The sequence below is a fragment of the Typopeltis vanoorti genome, chromosome 13, assembly GCF_054136105.1.
Source record: "Typopeltis vanoorti isolate ZY-2024b chromosome 13, IOZ_Tvanoo_1.0, whole genome shotgun sequence".
Lineage (NCBI taxonomy): Eukaryota > Metazoa > Arthropoda > Arachnida > Uropygi > Thelyphonidae > Typopeltis > Typopeltis vanoorti.
In genome coordinates, this window is record NC_143561.1 from 116,585,389 (window position 1) to 116,611,204 (window position 25,816).

At 34.0% G+C, this 25,816-nt stretch overlaps 1 protein-coding gene across 3 annotated transcripts in view; it reads right to left on the reverse strand.

Moving 5' to 3' along the window:
• Positions 1 to 25,816, reverse strand: part of PolA1 (DNA polymerase alpha catalytic subunit) — a 561,406-nt gene that overhangs the window by 50,715 nt on the left and 484,875 nt on the right. For all 3 annotated transcript variants that reach the window (XM_090402430.1, XM_090402431.1, XM_090402428.1), the window contains 2 exons: positions 21,642 to 21,740; positions 11,502 to 11,689 (listed from right to left, as the gene is read on the reverse strand). In XM_090402430.1, coding sequence (XP_090258556.1) covers positions 11,502 to 11,689; positions 21,642 to 21,740 — 287 coding nt within the window. The remainder of the gene's footprint in view (positions 1 to 11,501; positions 11,690 to 21,641; positions 21,741 to 25,816) is intronic.

Consider the following 25,816-nt stretch of genomic DNA (forward strand, 5'->3'; position numbering starts at 1 on the left):
GCTACAGATGATGTGAAACAGGAAGTAATTTGAGATGCTCTAAAATTCCCGTTACACGAATCATAACAAACACAACCAGTTGAAAAAAACATCCCCTCACCTTGCACCACCGCATGCAAAGGCTTGTTGTGTTTGGTACAGGTACTTTGGTGTTTTTATTCAGTTTATTATTAGTTATTAGTTTATTATTCAGTCTTAAAAGTTGTTTATATTATGAAGTATTAAAATTCATTTTAAAATATTGAAAATTAGTAGTTTTAGCATAATCAAAAAAAGTAATATTATATAAATCAAGTGGATATTAAATCCAGCATTATTTCAAACTGAATGCAGAAACTATGAAAGTTTCGTACGAAATTTGACCAGAGAACTTACAGGAATACACTTGCCGGCACTTACGAGTTGCCCTAGCGTGGACCTTATAGGAGACATGATTGCTTTGCCCATACCTTATATCCACCTTCTATTGGTCCATTATGATAAGATTTCACTGGCCTGACAATTGTTTCGAACTGGTTGGTTCTCCTCAGAGACCAGGCAGAAACCTTAAGAGAGCAAGAACTCTCGTTCAGTACTAAGGAACTCGAAGTTTCGGAGAGGTGTATTTTTCGCACGCAAACTCTAGGTTGGTGCATAAAGTGTTTACTAAAATAAAGAGCCAAAAGGCTTCATTTTGGCAATGCAAAATTATATAAATCAAGTGGATATTAAATCCAGCATTATTTGCGATAATGATTCAAAATTATAAATCAAGTGGATAATAAATTCAGCATTATTTGTGGGCAAAGCGATCATGTCTACTATAAGATCCACACGAGGATAATCGTAAGTGCAAGTGTATTCTTGTAATCTCTCAGGTCAAATTTTGTATGAAATGTTCATAGTTTTTCTGCATTTGGCTTTGAAATAATGCTGGATTTAATATCAACTTGATTTATATAATTTTGCATCACTTTTGGTGCTTTATTTTAGCAAAAAAACAATATTTTGAAATTTTCCTATTTATGTGAAGATTAAATTTGCAAATATCAAAATAGCTGAGTGATACAGAAAAAAAAAAGAAGTAGCAGTAGTGGTTATCACTGTGGTTAGTACGTGTTTTTTTATTGATATATATAAGATAGAAAGCAAAATTTACACATTTTAATTAACAAAATACAGAATATCACTATGTATTGCATTATAATGTCATTTCATAATAAGCACAATGATTTGCTATTTAATTCAATGAAAAAAATAATCCACTATTCATTAAAAAATGGTGCATCACAGAGAAATTTTCTCTCTTCTTCAGTTGTGAAGAAGTGAGAAAGAGTACCTATTGGTAATTAACCCTCCCCCCCCAAGGAAAAAAAAAAGAAAAAAGAAAAACCACTACTTCTCATCCACTTTCATGATTTCATAAAATAACAAAATCACTAACAAATGGACATAGTTGCATCACATTTAACACATACTCTGAGTACTGAAACAGCAATTTCATGATTTCACAAAATCCATTTAAAAATTATCTTCAGCCCAAGGGTGGTAGTTTGCTGATCCCTGTTATAGACTATACAGAAACCTTAAATGGAATAACATACCTGTTAAATATAAACACACACACACACCATAGCAATCATATGTCAAAAAGTCAGATTCATCATAAGTGAACTTGTGGCAGGTGCATGATAAAATATTAAAGTACAGATCAGAGAGCTTTAATTTGGAAAAAATAATATAATAAAATAGAGCAGTGTTTCTCAACCTGTGGTCTGTGACGATGGGACAGGTGGTCTGCAGGCAGACTTAAATTAATTAAATAAATATATATTTTTTAGTTATCTAAACAAATTAAAATTGAATAAGAAAAAATTATTGAAATCAAATGGAGACTTAAAAAAACAACAAATAGCATCAGAATGTTCAAAGACGGAAGCAATAAAACTATATTGTTGTTCACTTCACTCCTCTTTTATTACTTGTAATTCTGGCACTACAATAATTTGTAGCGGCAGAATGACGAATAATAAGCAGGGTGAAGTGAACAACAATATAGTTTTGCTTCTGCCTTCCCTTGTTGTTTTGTCAGATTTGAAGTGAACATGTGTTATCCACATTTCAACCAATTACTTATTGTGTATTGATTTTTATCACTGAAGGTTTTCCTCCTTCAACCAAGGCTCAGTATACCTTCAGAAGTGCTAAATGATACTCGGACAAAGTATGCCGTGAGTTAACCCCAGTATTTATATATTTTTTGGAAACGTTTTTTAATAATGGAAAAGTGGCTTAGAACTAGGACTTTGAAAAGAAGAGCAATGAAACAGGTGATGCTAAACTTAATTGTGATACACTTTTTGAACGGCAAGTAAATCTGATACTATTAAAGTAGAAAAAGCAAGCAGTTCAAAGAAAAAATACATTAGGAAATATAACAGTCCATATTTGGAAATCGGGTTTACTTGGTGTGGAGATGAACGTGAACAGAAACCTCAACGTGTTTTGTGTCATGAAGTGTTGTCGAACGAATGCATGAAACCTGCAAAACTCCAACATTTAGAAATTAAACATTGTGATGTGCAAAATAAGCAAATTGAAGAGAAAAAAAAAAAGAAAAAAAAAAGAAGAAAAAAAAAAGCTAATTTCAGCGAAGCTTAGGGACATTAAATCATGGGAAAGATGTAGTTTCACCCATGGGTTCGATTAATAGCAAGGCACTGGAAGCATCTATCTCTTAAGTTTGTGCATAGCGAAAACAGGGAAACTTCATTCTATCAGGGAAAATTTACTACTTCCAGCTATAAAAGATGTGGTAAAAACTATGTTTGTCAACAAGTTATTAAAAGATGTTGATTTGACTCCACTTTCAATGACACTGTAGGTCACAGATTAATGATATGACAGGTGAAGTAGAATCTCAGTTAATTGAAAGAGTTAAGAAGAGCCCTTATTATGCATTACAAATAGATGAGACTACTGATGTTACAGATGATGCGCAGTTAATAATCCACATAAGATATGCGCATGATAACATTCATGATGATATTCTGTTTCATAGAACTTTGTCATCCCAAACAACTGGAGAAGAAATATTTCACAGTCTCAATAATTACATAATACACAAAGGGATCCAGTGGGAAAAATGCATGGGCTTTTGTTCGGATGGAACTCACACCCTTACAGGCAGGCAGGCATAGTTGGGGGTTGTTTCTATGGTCAAGGAAGTGGCTCTAGATATGAATCGAGTATACTGTTTATGAAACAATGTATGACATAGGGAAAGGTTGGCCTCCAAAGGAATGCCACCAGAATTTAAAACTGTGCTATACAACGCTGTAAAGCTAGTTAATTTTATTAAGGCTCGACTGTTAAATAACAGGTCATTTTCAGTACTCTGTGATGAGATGGGCAGTGAATATATACAACTTTCGCTTCATTCTGAAATTCGCTGGCTTTCCAGGGCCAAGTACTAACAAGGTTATTTCAATTAAGGCATGAAGTTTTATTGTTTGTAAATGAACACAATTCTAATTTTGCATCACTCCTTGTTGACAAAGCATGGTTATCAACACTATCCTATCTTTCAGACATTTTTTTCGAAATTAAATGAACTAAATCTCTCCCTTCAGGGAAATTCTTTAACTGTTCTTGATGCCTACGACAAAATAAAGACATTTGAGAAAAAAACTGGTGTTATGGATTAGTTATGTAAAAGACAGATAATTTGCACCTTTTCCAACATTGGAATCTTTTTTAGTGGAAAATGATCTTTTTGTTGATTCCGAGTTTCTGGAAAAGGTGTGCGACTACCTCAAAACTCTGAAACAGAATTTTGAAACATATTTTACGAATAACTTTTATTAGAAATTGCTGTGGGTTCGCGATCCATTTCAGGCTGTCATGAGAATGACCTTTCGTTATCGAAAATAGAACAGTTAATTGAGCTTTCAAGTGACAGTGGGCTTAAAATGCAATTCCATGATCTTGGTTTGACTAGATTCTGGATCTTGCCTTCAGTGAGAAGTGAATTTCCTGAATTATTTGAAGAATCATTGAAAATTGTCATACAGTTTTCTATAACTTATCTTTGTGAGAAAGGATTCATCGCTCCTTAAAATAAAAACAAAATATAGAAATCGTCTTAGCATGTGGGCTGATCTTCGACTGAAATTGACCAATATTGAGCCAGATATCCAGCAACTCTGCAAAGGCCAAGAAGCTGAACGATCTCATTAAAAGTAAGTAGTAACATAATTATATCGTATTATTTATTTGGACTACGGTTTCCGATTATTCTCATTACTGGTTTTGGAATTAATCCATTTCCAAAATCAGACAAAATTGGGGATGAAATGAAAGTTACGCAAAATGACGTCACAGTGAGGCTCAGCTCTGCTGGTGGGGAGGATAGCTGTCCACGTCCCATATCTTGTACTGTCACTTGCAGCCAAGCATACCAAATCCATGCATGCAGACAACATCCTTACGGTCATGGATTATACAGAAACACACATCACAACATAACGAATACAAGCAGCACACAGAACGGATATAATTAAAACCCATCATCACACGATTAGTACAAATCACATGTGTATGGTATATACGGCATACGGTCGCTGGCAGGAAAATGTGCCCAACCACATGGATGGCACTTTGCGAGTGACATCATGGGTTGGACTGTTCATAGATATCGGGAAGGACCTCACATAACAGGATGTCTTAAATTTTTTTGCTGGTCATGGAAAACTCATCAGGGAAATAAGGCAATTCGTATCGGCCCGAAGTGTGTGTGGATGGGGGGCATTAATAGCTTTGGGATGTTCTGCGTGAAATTTTTGGATATAAGCAGGGGATGTCATCCATGATGGAAGTTTGTATTCGGTATTATGATGGAGTAAGATAAGAACAACATTTTCCCCTCATCTCACAGCACACTTAGCGAATGGAACAGCTTACATGTCGCAGGTCGAATCAGAGAGTGCATGTAGATAAAAGTTATTGTGGGGCTAGCTTCATGAGTATGGGCAGATGAATGGGGATTACATATAAAATATAAACGTTGCTGTGGGTAGATGAATGGGGATTAAAGATAAATGTCATTGTGGGCAGATGAATGAGGGTTTCAGTGGGAGGAGGTGCTGACATTCCCCATTCGTTTGCCCATTGTACCAACGGTGCTAAAAAGTTGTGGGGTGAGCTTAATGAGTGTGGGCAGATGAATGGGGATTAAATATAAAATATAAAAGTTGCTGTGTGATGACAGCAGGCCGGCGCTGACATACCCATTTATTTGCCCACAGCAAATTGGAAACCGATGCCTTTTATTTCTTTAATAAAAATTAAAACTTCGTTCAGTGATGATACACTTTTAATTGTTTACTTCCAACTTAATTATGTTTCCATATGTATTCAAAACATGCTTTTAGATTTATTATGTTATAAAAGGCAGTTTTTCCAAAATGTTGGTAATCCCCACATACATTTAAAAAAAAATTACATAACTTAGTGGTCCGTAGAATTGTTTTAGGCATTTTACTGGTCCTTGGGCTTAGAAAGGTTGAGAAACGCTGAAATAGAGGATATTATGGATCCATTCATATTTTAGAGCAAAATATAGAAAAAACTTAGTTTTCAAAATCTTCCAGAGAACTTTATGAGAAAGTTATTTTTTCATATTAACTCTGAGTGAACTTTCAAAACCTTTTAAGTTTCTACAATTTCAGCTTATGGATTGAGCCATAAATCCTCCTTTCAGTATCTTACTAATGTCAAATTGAAACCTGTCAACTTTATACTTTTAATATTTGGCAGTTTTATTGTATTTATGGAAAGCAAAAATTTTATATCCACTTTTTATCAAAGAAGAGCCTAAAAATCTTCATTTCAATGATGTAAAATAACTCGAAATCCATGCTCATTTCATAACTGAATATATATATACTTAAAAAGTTGTGAATAAAGTCCAGAAAGTTTGTGAGAATATAATCCTTGGCACTGGAGATGCCTTAGCTTGCAATAATTAAAAAAGTTTCTATATATTATTTATTATATATATGTATATATTTATTCAGCTATGAAATATGAATTGATCTGTAGTTTAACTAAAACATTTTTTTTTGAATGTTAATCAAGTGGGTTTTAATTTATTGTCCTACATGTTTCGCCGATTTTTGCTATTGGCATCCTCAGGGAATACAATTGGTAAGGTATTAACTGACAGTTCTGATTCATACAAAATTAGTATTGTGCGAGACAATGCGCGTGTCTTGGGAACATGATTTTTTTGTTACGAGACATAATGTAATTGGCCTGAAAGTTCATTTCTTTGATGTTTAGTGATCTGATTAAAGCTTTCCAAATTTCCGATAGGATTAGACCTTGATTCTTATTTAGGTTTCCTGTTGAACAGGCGACCGTAGCAGCCTCCTTGAAGGTTCTGGAATGGTAGTTCTCTTCTATATAGGGCATATGACTCTTATCCCACTCAATGAGATGGTTGGTAGAGGCAAAGTGGCAAGAAAGGCCAGAAATATCTTGTCTGTTGTTTCTGACATATCCTATGTGTTCTTTCTGTCTCGTTTCGAAGCTTCTAGAGGTCTGACCCAAGTAACTAACACCACAGGAGCAAGGTATATTATATACTCCAGAGTACTTGTAGAATGTATGAGGGTCTTTCGGTGATCTTAAAAATTTCCGAATAGTATTGACTGGCTTGAGTGCTACTCTAATATTGTGTGGTTTTAGAAGGATAGCCAATATTTTGGAAATACTGCTGACAAATGGAATAGTTATAGTACTGATGTATTGGGTGTTATCACGTCTTTGTGGTATATCCGAAAAGAGGATATTGTTGCAGAGTCTTTTAGAATAACCATTTAAGGATAGCTCTCTGGATATTGTAGTTAATTCTTTTTGTAAGTCATCTTGGTCTGTTGTGTAATGTATAGCTCTTTTCTTAAGCATATGGATAATGCTAAGTTTATGGGATATATGATGTGGCGAGTCGAAATGGAGGTAACTTCCAGTATTCGTAGGTTTTCTATAAACAGACAGGTTGATACTATTATTGGTTGGTTTTTTTTATTAGGATGTCTAAAAATGGAAGTTTTTAATATTTTTCAATTTCTAATGTGAATTTGATGATATGGTGGAAACTATTGATTTGGTTGAGATAATCCATTAGTTCTTCTTTTGTATGATTCCAAATGATAAAGATGTCATCAACATATCTGTACCAAGTTTTTGGTTTTGGGGTAATTTGAGATAAGATTTTATCCTCTAGGTCTTTCATGAATAAGTCAGCACAAGGAGAGAGGGGGCTACCCATGGCTAATCCGGTAAGGTGTTTGTAGACTGTTTTTTGCCAAATGAAATAGTTCAAAGTTAAACAATGACTGAACAAAGTAGTGATGTTTCTTTGGAACAAGTTGTCTAAGATGTTGATGACTTCCACAACTGGAATCTTTGTAAATAGAGATGTGACGTTAAGGCTTGCTAGTATGATTCTACATGTTTTGCTGATAGCAAAAATCGGCAAAACATGTAGGACAATAAATTAAAACCCACTTGACTAACATTCAAAATAAGTGTTTTGGTTATTATACAAGTAGTCGAGGAAGAAAATCACTATGATCTGTAGTTTATTTTATAATGCCAAAATTATGACGTTTGAGGCTCTTCTGTGATAACTGCTCTTGCACACCAATCACAGTTCGCTTATGAAAAACACATCTTGCTGACTGAATGAGAGTTTTTGTCCTCTTAAAGGTCTGTATAGTGAGAACGAACAGTTTGAAACAACTGTCAGGAGAGCAAAATTTTAATCAAAAAATGCATTAGTAAATGACAAATATATGGGTGCCAGGGCAGCGCTCATATCCTTAAGTAATACAAGTTAAGGCAGCTCAGGTGACACAGATTGTATTCTCAATAACCTCTCTCTTTTTTTTGAAACTTTCCAAGTTTATATATAGTGATACCTTGAAGTTACGTGGTAGGTGGGACTAACGAAAAGCGCGTAACTTGGGGTATAATTTTGCATGTAATTTATACATACAAACATACAATTGGGACCAAAGGTTTACAAAAATACCTATACTTTTTAAGAAATATAATCATAATTGTAGTTTTTCGTACATAAAAAATAGAAAGAAATTTCGATGTCGATGGTTTCATAAAATCTAATAGATTCGCTTGACGGCATAATGTCTTTTTCTTGTCACGCAAAATTTCTTCATAGCAAGCCAGTGATTTTTTTATTCCTTGCCTTGTGGCTACAATTCGTTCCTCGTTAGAATCTATTTCCTCCAAAATCTGTAAACCTTTCTTAATTAAGCTGAAACCTTCTGTTAATTTTGCAATTGTCATGTGCTTTTCTGGTAAAACTGGATCTGAGGTTTCGGTCTCTTTAGTAGCAAAGAGTCTCCGATATCGGAGACTCTTCGCTACTGAAGGGTGTCTCCGATATCGGAGACATCCCAAGAATCTCCGATAATCCTTAATGCATCTAAAACATTAACCGTTTCCAAAACTCTTTAACAGACAGTTGCTCATTTTGCCTCATAGCTTCATTCAGACTTGCAAACGAATGGCGTGTATAGTACGCTTTGAATGTTTTTCTTTTCTTGCTAGCTGTAGAAGAATTGGACTTGCTTCTTTTGAGCGACATTATTATTTTTTATGTGATAAAATTTTTATCAAGAACATAACATTAAATAATCGCAAGGTTTGTAGACTATAAAAATCGTGTATGAATGGAGACCACCACGTAACTCCAGATTCGTGTAAGTTGGGGTATGACTGTATATATATATATATATATATATTTGATTATGAAGCAAGTGAAGTTTAGCTGAATATTCAGCAAAAACACTGAATTAAATTTTATGAATAATATAACTTTGAACAAAAAAATACACTCATTAAAATTCTTTGTTTTTTTAATAAATGTAGTTTTTTCCCAAAACATCTGTTTATAAAATATAATCCAGTATACTTTGGCCAAATATTTGGTGCACTGGCGAAATTTCAAACTAAATATTAGGTATTTGGCTAAATCATGATTCTACATATCCCTAGAAGTAATCATTTAATTTTGAGCAGGATAAAACTGAATATCATGATGAAAAGAATTTAAAAAAAGCTGAGCAGCTTTCAAAGGTGAACTGTAGTAGACTCAAATAGATAATATTTCAAGAAAAAATGAAAGAGTGTGCGAACAAGAACCAAACCTTGGAGATCCAGTGGATATATTGACTCATTCAACCAGAGAGGAATGGAGTAGCCTCTCTGTAAGGATAGAAAAACAAAACTCCATGGTGGACTCAGGAAGTTAAAAGAGCAGTAAAGGACAAAAAAAGACATTGTATCAAAAATTCATGGCAAGGAGTGACCATGTTCTCTGAGAGAATACACAGAATGTGTAAAAAAGCGAAGTAATGTGTAATACTAGCTAAACAAAAGTCACGGAAAGACATTGGTAAGTCCATTGGTAAGAACAGCTAGTGTACAAATCAGTGTGAAATGTGAAAAGGCAGCTGAAATAAATGATATTTCACCAAAAATGCTCAAATATGAAGATATAAAAAGTTTTACAGTGCTTGCATTGCATAATTCAGAAGATTATGATCAGAAAGTTGAATTCCAGAGACAACTAATGGATGGCAGGAGTAGAGCTCTCATAGTGCCAATCTATAGAAAGAAAAATAAAACAATGTGAGAATTACAGAAAAATTTCCATACCGAGTGTTCCTGGTGAGATGCAACCATACTTGAGAAAGGGCTAAGAAAAATTGTAGAAGGGAAAACTCTGAGAAGAACAAGCTGGGTTCAGGCCAAATAGAGGTTATCAACAGGCTTTCAATTTAAGACAAATAGTTGAGAAATCATGGGAATATAACAAGGATCTGTTTTCCCATTTACACACATATGGTGTAAATGGAATACTATATTGAGCAACAGATAGTTTATATTGAATTGTAAGTCAGCAGTTAGAATTGAAGGATGTACAGGAAGATGGTTTGATGTTAAATCAGGTGTGAGACAAGGGTACATATCAATATGGATCATTATAAAAGAATGTGACATTAAAGCTAATATCAAAACTGGATATGTTAATTTCATTTTTTTACTTTATGTAGATCATGTAATTACTCCTAAATAAATCCTGTATAGATCTACAGGATTCCCTAACTAACTGCATGATAAATAAGACGAAGATCATGAACTGCATCCTGAATGGAGAATTAATAGAACATTTCAGCCATTTAGGCACAAATTTCAGTGAAGATGGCAAATGAAATATGGAAGTAAACAACATAATTAGTAAAGATGGTATGGTAGGGAATTCAATTGAATAAATTTATATGATGTAAGGAAGAGTAGGATCTAAGTGAAATGATGCAGTAAGAACTGCCATAGAAGTCCAAAATCTAATATATGATGACAAACGTTTCATGTAGTACTATTATAATATCACATATCCCCCTCACCCCTTCTCAGGGTACATATCAGGAGTTGATGATTATATAATAATGTGAAATACTGGAAAAAATCTCTGAAACTGATAAATGTGAATCAATTTGTATATGATATGTTCATATTTTCATCTTAAATAAGACATTTTCAATGTATCATCCTAAAACCAAAAGTAATATTCATCTGTCATATTTCTTAGATAAAGTTGAGATTACTATAGTATTGTGTTCATGATTCATGGCAGAAGTATTATTATCATGTGACATCTCCACAGAGTCCAAGGACTCATTGCAGTAGGACAACTAGGCATCACACTATCCATCATCTGCACTACTAAATGTCTACAACTACAGTAGCTGATTTACCTGACTGAAGTATGACCCAGCCTAGTTTCAGGGAGTAAAAATACTGCCATCTCCATATGAGATTGCTAACTCACTTTCAACACAAACTGACAGAATATGAAGATTTATCTTGTCATTTTGAGAATTGACTCAAAATGTAATGAAACAGAGTATTACGTGATGCTAGAAATATGATAAGTTTTTCACAGGATCAGCTGGAATGAAGGCTGGTTGAAATTATGGCTGTAATAGCATTGTATGAGATCAAAATCCAAATACTTCAAAGAAAAAAACAAGAAAGGTTCTTGTTATTATTAGTGCTGAACAAGATACAAACAGTTAATTTAGTAGGATGGTGATATGTCACTTTAACATAGTCGGCTATGAAAGGCTAGCAAAGCAGGTGTTTGAAACAAAAATAGCAGAGTAAAAGACATAACGAAGATACAGTACAGATGTAATCCGAAGTAGAAAACTGAAATGCAACAACTTATTACACTTGAGACCTGACATAAACAGAAATCCTATGAAGGTCAGGTCAGAACTGTAAATTAGAAACTTGTACCAAAATTTTGATTTACATTAGATTCTCATATTATATTCTTTGATCATACTTATCACAAAGCGATGATAATAATACCAAGTTATAAATAATATAAAATATATATAATGACTGTAAAAACACCTGAGATTTACCTTTTCAAAAAACATTCCATCTACAGGAATATCCAATTTGCACAGCTGATTAGGGCACACAAAACACAATTTATCACATTTCAAATAGCGTTCATTATCATCCAATTGGCTATTTCCACCAAGGAGAACATCATCATCGTTGTTGTTTGAATACTGTGTAGACTTGCGATAACCACTTGAATCCAAACCTAGTAAAAGGACAGCTCTATATGAAATCATTTATAACAATGCAGAAAATTCTCACAGCACAGAACTGCAATCCAAGAAACAGCAAAATTGATATTTTGCTGTTGCTTGGAATGAAGATGACTTATTACATGTAAGTGAGCCATCATTATGACACTATTATTGTGAACTTAATCCATGTGTGTATATACATACTCGAATGTTACTTCTTGATGGGCATTCGTTAAAGTAAAATTTATATAAAGCATAACCTGAAATGCCAAATGCAAGGATTTAACCCTCTTATAGGATAGTAAACAAATACTCCAGGAACAAAAATATGTTGGCTTCACTAAAATTAATGTTATTTATTTTTTGAATACTAAGTTGGAGCTAATAAAAGAAATTAAGCAATTTTTCATTAAAACTTGTTTTTAAAATTAAATTAAAGGAGCCAAGAAATTATATTCTTGTTTAATCCTTTATCCAAGCGTAAGCAAACAAAGTTTGCATGTGAAGTACTTCATGACTGCTACTTGTATACAGATGTTAATGATTAAATATTAACTGCCTTAGTATCTTTAGTTTATTTTTAAAAGAAACAAAGATTTCTTTTAAAAATAAACTAAAGATACTAAGTACATCAGCAGACCTAAACTTTCGGCATGAGAAGTATCAATGGACTAAGAGGTTGAAATGGCTGAAGAACTACAGAAGCACCATACTGACAGAACTGGCATTACTGAAAAAATAAGACTAAATCAGGTGGGATTCTGCTAAATGCAAAACATAAAATACTTATATTTGGGCAACAGTGATCTGGGAAAGAAAGGAGTAACCAAAGTATTCAAACACTAAACACAAAGATTAACTTCCTACTTGAATAGAAATTTCAAGTAGAGTGACATGGGCACATTTCAAAATGAGGAAATGGACAAATAAAAGCTGTATGTGTGGGCTGGGGTCAAGAGCAAAGTAATCTGTTGATATGCTTCTTTAAGAGCTTGAGACTATGGTCCTTAGGAAATAGTCTGCGGGGAAGGCTATTCCACAAATCTCAGGTGGATAGAATGACAGTTAACTGGGAGTAACAGGTTCAGTGTCTCTGTAGTTCAACTATAAAAAGATGTTGGGCAGCTGCTGCTTGTGTTTCTGTAGGTTTAGCAGAAATGGGTGCATAACAGATATTAGATTTACTGAACAGTGACTGTGGAAGTATTTGTAGAGACACAATACAGAAATTGATCATTGAAATTGACCAGGATTTTTCTTGTCTCAAACAAGAAATCAGCAAGAAAATCAGCAAAACTGTTAGTGAGAGCAGATCATTTATATATATAAGGAAGAGGGTTGGGCCAATAACGGAGTCCTGAGAACCTGCATCGATAGGAAAATCTGAAGACAGAGAGAGAGAGAGAGAGAGACTACTTTCCACCATTACATGTACTGAATGACCAGAGAGAAACTGGCAATCTACCGAGAGGCTCTGAAATGTCAAATGCAACAGGACAGGTTTCTCCAAACTTTTTCATAGCATGTGTCCGGAGGTGGATGATGATGATGTCAAAATTCATATTGATGATCACTGATTAGATGACAGGTATCCAGATATCCAAAAAGTTGACTATTGATGACTTTCTCCATTACTTTGGACAACCTGAGGTGAGAGCAATAGGTAGATATTTGGATGGTAGACACTTATCACCATTTTTGGAACTGGTTGCAAGTGAGCTTGCTTCCAATCTGTTGGGTGGATGCCAGCTGAGTATAATGTAGTGTATAGGTGATAAAGAACAGGTGTTAGTTCGGGAGCACAACTGATGGGATTCCATCAGGACCCAGAAGACTTTTTTTTTTTTTTTGGTACCCAGGTTGTTCAAGATTCTTCTAATGTCTTTTTGACAGAAGGAATATGATGCTGTAATGTTCCAGGTAGGGAAGCAGGTGATTTGCCTTCATCATAATGTAGGAGATCGATGAGAAGAATGATGACAGGAGGTCAGCCTTATGATTGGGTGCAGTTGCAATGCAAAAATTTGGATGAGAAAGAGGTGGAAGCACAGATGAACAAAAGTTATGCCAAACAGCTTTAGTGAGGGAATGGAAAGCATAATTCCCAATGGCATGGGTAGCAGGTTTTCTACATTTAGTCATATTGCAATCAGACTTAGTTTTTATCATCATCAAATTCTTATTTGATGATGATAAAAATGTATATGGTTTTTGAAGTACTGTGGGCTTCAGTGTAGGCTGTGAACTAAGCCAGGATTTTTCTTGTCTCAAGACACTCGATGAGAAGAATGATGACAGGAGGTCAGCCTTATGATTGGGTGCAGTTGCAATGCAAAAATTTGGATGAGAAAGAGGTGGAAGCACAGATGAACAAAAGTTATGCCAAACAGCTTTTGTGAGGGAATGGAAAGCATAATTCCCAATGGCATGGGTAGCAGGTTTTCTACATTTAGTCATATTGCAATCAGACTTAGTTTTTATCATCATCAAATTCTTATTTGATGATGATAAAAATGTATATGGTTTTTGAAGTACTGTGGGCTTCAGTGTAGGCTGTGAACTAAGCCAGGATTTTTCTTGTCTCAAGACACTCCCAACCACTCCCAATAAGCACTGGCTTATTGGGAGTGGTTTGAACTTCCTCCAGCACACTTTTTGGAAATACCCATTCCACATAGATAATTTCTGTAACAAGATTACAACAAGTATCTCAATCTGAAAAACGGAAAATGTAGTCTGACCATGGAAAGGAGGAGTAAAAGTCACATAGATCTTTCCACTTGACATTATTTTAATATCAAACTACAAGAGAATGTTCCACAAGAGATGAAACATAGATCAGACTCTGATCTGAAATACTAAGGAGTAGTTACCTCTACAGTGTACCTGGAAGGAGAACCAGTTAAGAAAGGATTCAAGAGTGTTGGGAGTACAGAGAGGATTGTGGCGGACCCTAGTTAGGAGATGAATGATTTATCCTAAATTGTTACTTACAGCAAATATCTCTGCTTCTTGTCTAGCTTTGTCAGTGGAATTAAAATGAGAGCCAGTCAGAAATGTGTACATTAAAGTCATCAAGAAAGATGACTTCTCTGCTAGGGAATTTGGATTGCATGAAATTAAGTATCACAGATAAAGAGGTCAGAATGATTATCAGAACTGGGGGAATGGTAGAGACAGCAGATGAATGAGACATAATGATTCAATGAAATGAAAACAAGTAGTGAAATAGCGTGAAAGAACAAATTCTTGCAGATAACTTTGCTTGTCTTTTCATTCCTTTATTTCTGTTGACACATGCATAGAAAATTCAGAATGTGATCGTGGATTAAAATTTAAAGAAGCAGTCTTGGAAAATTGAAAATTCAAGTAAAAAAAATAAGATTTTGAGAGAGAGGGGAAAAAAAAAAAAAAAAAAATTTAATGAAATCTAAGTTACGTACAAGAGCAGCTAAATAAAATAACATGGGAAGAATAAAGATGATAAATATCATGAAGGCAACAGAATGTTCTGGAATCTATTTAAGAGGTTAGAAACGAAGTGAGGAGCACAATAAAAGGAATCAGATATGATAAAGATAACAAAAGCTGAAGAAAGAATAAGATATCTGAACTAATTACTTTGAAAAATTGTTAAATGAAATAAGTAGTAGTGTTAGAAAATATTCAAGTAGAATGATTCATGAATGCTTTCACTATCAGAGATAGAAAAAAAAAAAAAAAAGCTGTCAGAAATATGAAATGAGACAAGACATCTCAACAAGGTCACATGCAACAAGAAATGCTCAATTATGGAGGACTAAAAGTTTTGCAATGGCTATTTTGCATAATTCAGAAAGTGAAATTCAAGAAACTCAAGTACAGATCTCCTAGTACTCATGTATAAAAACAGGAAACAATGTACCAGGTATGATTTACAGAAGCATACTAGAGAAGAATAAGGTGCAGTCAGTCACAAATAGCAACTGTCGGGAACTATTTTTTTCAATAAAAAAATAGTTCCTGACAAGAATTATTGTCAAGAAATCATAGGAATATAGTACAGGATCTGTTTTTAGATTTTGTAGACCTGGAAAATATAAGGTGCTAAGAGAAAAGCCTTCTGAAAGCAATGGTATGGAACATAATGTTCTATTATTTCCACACCATTAAGTCAGTATTTAGAATTGAAAAATATACATGGAAAATAGTTTGCTATGAAATCAGGTACAAGGTGAGGGGGGACACATGATCTTCTGTTACTCATCATCTATATGGACTACATTATGAAAAAAAGTGACCTTAAAAACCTGATAACAAAATTTGAGATATTAAACACAGCTCTTTACTCTGTAAATGTTAAATCAAATAAATCCACTACAAGTCTAGACAAACTAAACTGAACAATTGTTATAACAACTTTGGTATGGAAATCGGCAATAAAAAAAGATGAACTATGAACTCTCTACAGAGAACAGAGAAACCAACAGCTGCATTCTCAAACGGAAAGTTGATATGGTAGGAAGACAGCTGAAACACAAAACTAGTGGTATACACGACAGTGTTTTAACTGATTTTAAGTTTTGAATATGAAATTTTGACTAGGCAAAACAATTATTTGCTCTCCAACCAATAGGCTGTGAATTTGAATTGCACCATGGGCCTGTTTGTGATTGTTTTTAGGTGAGACGAATTTCATCATCTGGTATGAAACTACCACCTTGAAGGGATTGAAGAGATTTGAAAAAGTTCCATGTTTGATCTCTACAGCAGGATTTTTGGATTAGGTAAAAATAAATAGCAAATAAATACAAAATATCCTTACTCCACCCATGGTATACTAATGTACTATTAGGTTTACCATCTTTCATATTTTAAAAGAGTGAGACAAAAGTCTCACTGTTTTTGTCAGGGAACCAGAAAAACAGAATAGAAGACAGGCACCATCTTATATTCTGTTGACCCTACATCAGAAGTTTCAAATGAAAGATACTGTCCTTTAGTGTTACACAGTGACAGTGATTAGCATTCATTTCAGACAAATTATTGAGTCTACAACTGTGTTCGAAATAATTACTTTAATTTTCCAACATTTTGACCTTCATATTAAGGTCATCACCTGTAGTATACACATATATATACAAAAACAAGCTATATTACGAGGATGGTCCGAAATATTCTCTGCCTAACAATGAAAAAATGAATTTATAATTTCATTATTATTTTTATTTTTCAACATAATCTCCCTTAAGACAAATACATTTATTCCAGCGATGCTCCAGCACCATTATCCTTTCCCTGTAGTGGTTCTCAGTAAGATCTGCAAAATACCTCTCTACAGTTGCAATAACCTCTTGATTCACAGAAGAACGCTGCCCAGCGAGGAAGAGTTTTAGTTTTGGGAAGAGATAGAAGTCAGAGGGAGCCAAATCTGAGGAATATGGTGGATGTTCCAACAATTCACAGTGCAGATCCCTTAATTTTCCCATTGCCAAAGCTTTTTTGGCAGGTGCATTGTCCTGATGAAAGACAATTTTTTTCTTCTGAAAACCGGCTCTTTTCTCAAGAGTGTTTTCGCCTAGTCTAATGTTTTGACTACTGTTTGGATTCTGGTGTGTAATGGTGAATCCAAGTCTCATCCATAGCAATAAATCGACGCACAAAATCAGTTTTATTCTTGTTAAAATGCTCCAAGCACTGTTCAGAGATTTTCATGTGAGTGCGTTTTTGATCTGCTGTGAGCAAACACAGCAACCCATCTTGCACAAAGCGTTTTCATTTACAATTCTTCATGCAAAATGTATCCTACACGTTCTTTTGAAATGCATATAGTCTCAGCAATTTCATGCACTCTGACTTGCCAGTCATCCAATACCACATTGTGTACTAGATCAATGATTTCTGGTGTTGTTACACTTTTTGGACGTCCATCACGTGGATCATCTTCAAGCCTGGTACGGCCACGTTTAAACCCAGCAGCCCATTTCGTAATTATTGAAAACAAAAGATAAGAGTGCCCATAAATGTTTATGAACTTCGAATGAATTTCTTTTGGCATTAAACCTTCTTTTGCAAAGAATTTTATAACTGCATGATACTCAATTTTATCCATTTCAAGGGATACAAACAACAGTTTTGCTTCAGACAGCTGTATAAAACAAACTATTTGATAGATTGACTTACAATTTCACATGGATGCTTATGACAGATGTACCAACTTTGAGAAAAAAATCTTGCCGATAGCGTTGCCATCTATGGTCGAGGCTGAGAACTTTTCAGACCATCCTTGTACATTTCAAACAATATGCCAAAGAGACAATGATTTGATCAACAGTTATTCTAGTAGCCTGACCTCTAGTGGGGAAAAATGTAATAAAATAAAATAACTGCATCAAAGATATATTCTATTTATAACATCATCAGAGAACAATTTCATACAGATAGTTTTATTTCAGCAAAAGTGGGTCCTAATTTAATATGAGAGTTGATATATTAGAGTTAAGATTTCACAGGCCTCCTTAAATTTACATTCATACCATGTTTTGGTGTGATGTAAACAACTGAGCAACATGCTCTAGACTCCTTTACTTTAAAACCGAAAGTCTGGCTTAGATATGTTGACAATGTTTTCGCTATCTGATCCCATGGCTGCGAGACTTTCCTCAGCCACCAAAACACATACAATTCACAATTGAGATTGAAAGTCAGAACACACTTCCTTTTCTAGATACATTTGTCACATGTCTTCCTTCTGGCAGTCTTTCCTTCACTCTTTACTGGAAGCCTACACATACTGGCCAATATATACACAAACTCCTACCACCACCAAACACAAAATTAACACACTAAAAATAGGGCTTTGAAGATTTGCTTAAAAGTGAACAAAGCACTTAAAGATGAATTAAAAGTTATCAGCAATACCTTCCTGAAAAATGGCTACAGCCAAAATATTATCTACAAAATTCTTCACAAGACCTCACTTAAAAAAAAAAAAAAAAAAAAAAAAAAAAAAAAACTAGATTACAATAAAACTGTAACCATTGCATACATTAAAGATATATCAGATAAAATAAACAGAATATTACAGAAATACAACCTTAATGCCACCTTTAAACCTCCTGCAAAATTAAAGAACTTACTCAACTCATCCAAGCATCCACTTCCTCCGCTGTCCCACCATGGAGTACACCATATTCATTACACCTTTAATTTATCCTATATAGGTGAAACAGGGCGCATAATTCCTATCAGAAAAAAGGAACATAAATGGCACATTAAATTTAATCACTATGGTAAATCTGGCCTTTCTGATCATGCCCTAAATACTCAACATAGAAATGACTGGAAAGGCACCTATTGTTTACATCACACCAAAACATGGTATAAACATAAATTTAAGGAGGCCAGGGAAATTCTTATCAACCACCCTAATCTTAACAATAATGATGATCTAAAAATCCCAGAAATATGGAAGGCACATATTCTACCCACATAACCTTTCCATCTAAGAGTTAATTATAAATAGGACTGTACGTAATCCAGGATCTTAACTCTAATATAACAACTCTCATGTTAAATTAGGATAACACTTTTGTTGTAATAAAATTATCTATATGATATTGTTCTCTGATAACGTTATAAATAGAATACAACTTTGATGTAGTTATTTTATTAAAAATTTTTCAACACTAGAAGTCAGGCCAGTAAAAGAACCATTGATTGAATCATAGTCTCTCTGTGTGTGTACACACACACACACACACACACACTCCACCTTTACCACAAGTTGCCTCGGACTTCCACTACGTGCAGGCGCAAACTTGACTTACTTGTCTGTTTGCTTACTTGGGAAAAAAGAATTAAAACCTAGCTTATAAAATTGCTTGGTATCTTTAACATAGTATACCCAAGTTAAAAAACTTTCTACATCTTACTCTCATCCGGAGATTTTTATTTAATAAGGTCAAAGCACCTTGTGGCAACTTGTTTAGGTAAAATTTATAAGCTCTGCATTACTTCACATTTGGCATTTTTATGATCTGCCTCCCACTGATGAGACCTCGACAAAGGTCGAAACCGGTCTGGGTGGTGACCGTTACCTTTAATGCATAGCATCATACATCTCTGCAAAGGGATGTGCTTTGCATTAGAGGAAAATACTAAGGAAAGTGATCGGATCTTATTCCACCTTTACCACGAGTTGCCCCGGACTTGCACTACGTGCAGACGCAAACCTGACTTACTTGTCTGTTTGCTTACTTGGGAAAAAAGGATTAAAACCTAGCTTATAAAATTGCTTGGTATCTTTAACATAGTATACCCAAGTTAAAAAACTTTCTACATATATATACACATATACATATATACTCCAGATGATGACTTTAATATGAAGGTCAAAACGTGGGGAAATTAAAATAATTATTTTTAACACGGTTGTAGTCTCCATAATTTGTTTGAAATGAATTCAAATGAAAAAGAGGTGGATTTAAACGATTTGCCAAACCATGGCATTACTAAAAGAAAGAATACAAAAACACGAGATACTTCTAAATAATGACTGTACATTACAAATGGAAAATATATTGATCAGTGAAAACAAGAAATTAGAATTCAAAACTAAACATGAAAATTAACTTAATTAAGATGTCTATCTTCTCTGGAGTCAGAATTAAATTAGTTTGATATTTTCATTCTTTGAAACACCCAGGACTATGAGACAAGCGTATTATATAAATTCCAAGCATTCTCCAGTCAGTTCATATGTTTTGCAAGGAGAAAAATCTGCTATCACTTGATGAGAGTGAACAAACTCACTTTGAGCTGAAATACTGAGATGGGTACTGAATCCATACCTTTCCAACTAAAGGACATTATTACTACCATTAAAATACCTGAAAGCTGGAAATCTATAACACACATAATTACCATGGATTAAGGGGTAAGGTAAGATGGGAACTATGCTGTAGAGAACAGTTCAGGCCTTAAAGTAGTTTCTTAAATGAGGTTTCTTCACCAGGTGAAGAAACTCATTTACTACCTAAAAACTTTTCACAAATATTCATGACACCATACGATTCAAATCTACAGCAAAGCAGAGAAGAGATTTCTAGGAAAGATTAAATCACTTCATCAAAAAAATATCTTGAATATGATCCAAAATACAATGGACTGGTGGTTACTAAATGTTTCTATGACCATGATTATATGTGAAGCTCTTTTATTAAGCATGGATTAAAAATCCACTTAAAATGGAGTTTAACTGAGAGTTACTTCATAATCCAATGGCACATGCAATTTCATAAGCAGCCTCAGTTCCAGTTACCATGCCAATAGAGTGAATGTACATATGTACTGTGATGTGTTCATTAATTGTCTACTACTTTACATACACATCCTTCAACATGGACTGCAGATAAAAGGAAGAGTTAAACAGTGAGTGCCAATGACAAAAAGAAGTGAAAAGTTATAACTTTTAGCAATACTTGAATTAACAGTTTCGAGCTACTGAAACTTTAAAACAACAACTTAGATATTGACAAAGCTATGAGCTGTTACTTTGAGATGTACACACAAAGAAGCAAAAGTCAATGCAAATTACCTTCTTTCAAATATATGCATTTCTAAAGAAAATAACTTTTTTAAAATAAACTTTCAAATGTTTCAAACATTTTATTATTCTTTTATAGTTATATGGAGGCAGTAAAAATGACAAAAATAAATGTTTTTTTTTAAAAAATGTGTAAAGATTTTGAAAGCCCATGGATGAGTTACAATTTTTTCATTGTTTATTATATTCGATTAATGCACATTTACTTAGAATGGCATTTTCATAGGATGCATTAACTGTGTGGAGTGAGGGATTCATGCACTCTGAAATAAGAAAAATCTGGAATTAAGAAAAAATTGAACTGAGGTTTAATTCTCAAGGTTGAATAAAATTATATTCCAGTATCAAAGGCCATCTTTTCTAAAATGATTACTTACCAAGAAATTCTGCAATAGTAGCAGCATCGGTGCCTTCTATGGGATCACAGAGACGGGCAACAACAGGATGGACTTGTTGCATGAGATAGTACTGTACATCTAAATATAAAATTTTAAAGAATTATATATATATATATATATAAACCAATTTCTTGCTGATATAATGTAACATATAAGTTAAATGCAATAATATAACTGCATAAATAGATTAACCTGTTAAGTTTCAAAGGGTGCTTAACATGGGCCCTTGCTCCATTATATATTTTATGATACTAGCTGGATTAGTAATGTTGGTAAATGATGTGTTCTGCAGTCAGTTTAGAATTATGAAATAAAATGTGAAATGTAAAAACTGTCATTTCCAGACAAGACTAACTAATCCACTTTAGGATAAAGGGTGATCCGTCACAATCAACAGATAATGCTTCTCACCCATCCAGTGATTATGTGCCACACATGTATCTTCCAAAGAGTAACCTTTTTTTTTTGAAAGAAAAAGTTTCACAATAAAACGGACTGTTGTTTATTTCTCCAATGAGAGACTACAACTTTACTGCAAAACCATGATATATAAAACTGAATTGTCATACTACTAAAAACTTGTCTTTCATCTTCGTTAATTATCTTTATTATGAATGATATCTCGGTAGCAAAAGTATGGTTACAGAAATGCACCAACTATGTAATATGGTATGGAAAGTGCCAGAGGAGTGAAATTGATATTAGTGACATTATACAAGAAAGGAAATAAGTTAGAATGTAAAAATTATAGAACAATTGCTTTTTGACAAGTCACCTTGGTAAGATGATGATGATGATGATGATACACAACGTATGCTTCCAATTGTGTTCTCAATCTTTCTGGAGAACACAATTGGAAGCATACCTTGCAGGTGAGCAAGCAGGATTTAGAAAAGATAGAAGTACAATTCAACAGATTTTGACAATGCAGTTAACAGCAGAGAAAGCTAGGAGAAAAAAACAAAAGCATATATACTTGCTTTGTTGATTTTCAGAAGGCATTTGACAGTACTGACCACAAAGTGACATTAGCAATGCTAGAATCCTATGGAATTGATAGAAACTAATAGCCATATCAAAAGATGTGTATAAGAATTATTGCAGCAGTTAGAATAGATAACAATTAGGGGAAATGGTTTAGAACAAGCAGAAGTACCAAACAAGGGGGAACCCAATATCACCAAACATTTTCATCGGAAATTTAGAAAGGGCAACGGATAAAATGAAGGAAGATGCAAAAGGAATATCAGTACGTGGGATCAGAATTAACAATCTGAGATTTGCAGATGGCACTGTTATTAATGAAGAAAACGAAAGAGAACTACAAAAAACATTGAAACTGTTAAATGAGGAAGGAAAGATATTTGGTGAGAAGAACATGAAACAAAAGATACAGGTGGATGAAACTGATACAGAAAATGTAGAACAATTCACATATGATTTGGACTGTAAAAAAGAAATAAAGATCAGGATTGCAAAGGGAAGAACAAATCTGAAGGCCATGGATAACATCAGGAAAAGTAAAGTGATTAGCCAGCAAACAAAACTAAGAATGCTGGAAACATGCATCTTTAGCAGTGTACTGTATGGATCTGAAACGTGGGTGATAAATAAGAAATGAAGAAAAAGAATTTTGGCATTTGAAAGAACTGGTTACAGGAAGATTCTCAGAATAGGATGGGTACAGAAAATTACAAATACAGAGCTCTATCAGATGATACAACCAAAGAAGAATCTAATGCAGAAGATTATAAAATGGAAGCTGCAATTATTTGGACACATCTGCAGATGAGGGAGGACTGGAAGATAAAGACATTCATGTTCGGTATTATGGATGGTGTAAACAGAAGAGGTAGACCATACAGAGCATGGATAGATGACATAAAGGACTGGTATGGAATGGGTATACAGAAACTGCAACACTGTGCACTGGACAAAGAAAGGTGGAAGAAGATAGTGAAACAGGCATCAGACATCAATGGGCTGTGAGCCCATGATTCATGATGATGATGATGACTAGTTCTACTCTCCATCTGCCGTAAGCTGCAAAATCTCACTTGTATCTATACTATATGATTGTGTAACTAATCATATCTCTCTTCTGTCTAGTCCTCAAAGTTTGAAGATCACATTCCCTTAGCCTATCTTCATATATGCAGTCCCACAAGGTCAGTTTTCACCTTGTTACTTGCTTCTGAATCTTTTCAGCTGTCTCCTGATAAAAATGTGAACTATACATTAACACAATATCTGTGCACGGTAGTCTAGATGTGGTCTTATCAAAGCCTGGTAAAAAGAGAATAACTTTGTTTTTCTTACAAGTTAGGATTCTATTTATCGCTACAGTTATTGATGTGAAAAAGAGAATAACTTTGTTTTTCTTACAAGTTGGGATTCTATTTATCACTACAGTTGTTGATGTAATGACTTAACCACCTGAGCAATGTGGTCTTTGAACTTAAATAACCCAAGGCTGCTACCTCTGCTATTCACTTGTAACCAATTGCTATTAATATATAATACTCTACATGCAATATCACCCTGGAATCTTGGGATTTTGAGGAAGTACTATTTATTCAGGTTTTGGAGAGTATTTACTATTTATTCAGATCTGTTGTAGAGCTTAATAGATGCCAAAAAAACCTCTTATATTTAAATCTTTATTTGTATAATAGCAAAGACCTTCCCTCCTCCCACCAACTAAATGCAATGATTTGAATCAGATGCATGGTCTGCAAATCATAAGCAGAGATATAGGTAGATAGACAGAAGTAGGCAATTTGCAGGAGCATCAGATCTATTAGATGCCTAGAAAACTTTGATGAGCACATAAGGATAGATAATTTTTGGTAATGTTTGAAGGAGGAAGTTTGTTTGAAAAGTTGAATATTTGAATCCAGCCAACAGGCATGGATGTTTGTGATAAATGTTCTTTGGTAGAGATGAATTTCATTGCATTTTTATTTTATTTTTTAATTAATTTTATTTAAAAAATAAATAAATATAATAAAAGAAAAAATCTCTAGTCCAGTCACAGTAGTAAGGTACTATAATTTTAAAACAGCTTTCATAGATAGGAGTGAAACCACGCTCACTCTTTGGAGGAAGAGAAACATGAAAGATGATGGATGTACATGGGTGGTCTGAAAGTTCTTGGCCTTGACCATAGATGGCAACACTGTCAGCACGATTTTTTTTTTCTAAAGTTGGTACATTTGTCATAAGCATCCATGTGAAATTGCAAGTCATTCTATCAAGTAGTTTGTTTTATACAAACTACTTGAAGCAAAAGTGTTATCTGTATCCCTTGAAATGAATAAAATTGAATATTGCGCAGTTATAAAAATTCTTTGTAAAAGAAGGTTTAATGTCAAAAGAAATTCATTTGAAGTTCATAAAAGTTTATAGGAACTCTCCTTCTTTGTTTTCAAAATGGGCTACCAAGTTTAAACGTGGCTGTACAAGCCTTGAAGATGATCAACGTGAAGGATGTCCAAAAAGTGTAACAACACCAGAAATCATCGATCAACTGCACAATATGGTATTGGATGACCAGTGATTCAAAGTGTGTGAAATTGCTGAGATTATAGGCATTTCAAAAGAACATGTAGGATAAATTTTGCATGAAGAATTGCATATGAAAAAGCTTTGAAAAGTTAGGTGCCAAGCTTGCTCACAGCAACTCAAAAATGCACTCGCATGAAAATGTCTGAACAGTGCTTGGAGCATTTTAACAAGAATAAAACTGATTTTGTGAGTTGATTTATTACTATGGATGAGACTTGCATTCACCATTATATGGTAGAATCCAAACAGTATACAGAAGCCAGTTGTTCAGCACCAAAGACAAAGTCGGTTCCATCAGCAGGAAAGGTCATGGCATCGGTGTTTTGGGATGCTAAAAGCATTTTGTTTATTAATTATCTTGAAAATGGTAAAACAATAACCCAAGAATATTATTCCAGTCTTTTAACTAGATTAGATGAAAACATTCGTGAGAAAAGACCCGGTTTGCAGAAGTAACAAATTCATCATCATCATCATCATCAATTTCCTGCCATGTACCCTCAAAGTGGTATATAGGATATGATAGTACTACATGAAAAATTTACATCATTACTAACTTCTTATCTACAATTTTCCTCCAAATCAGT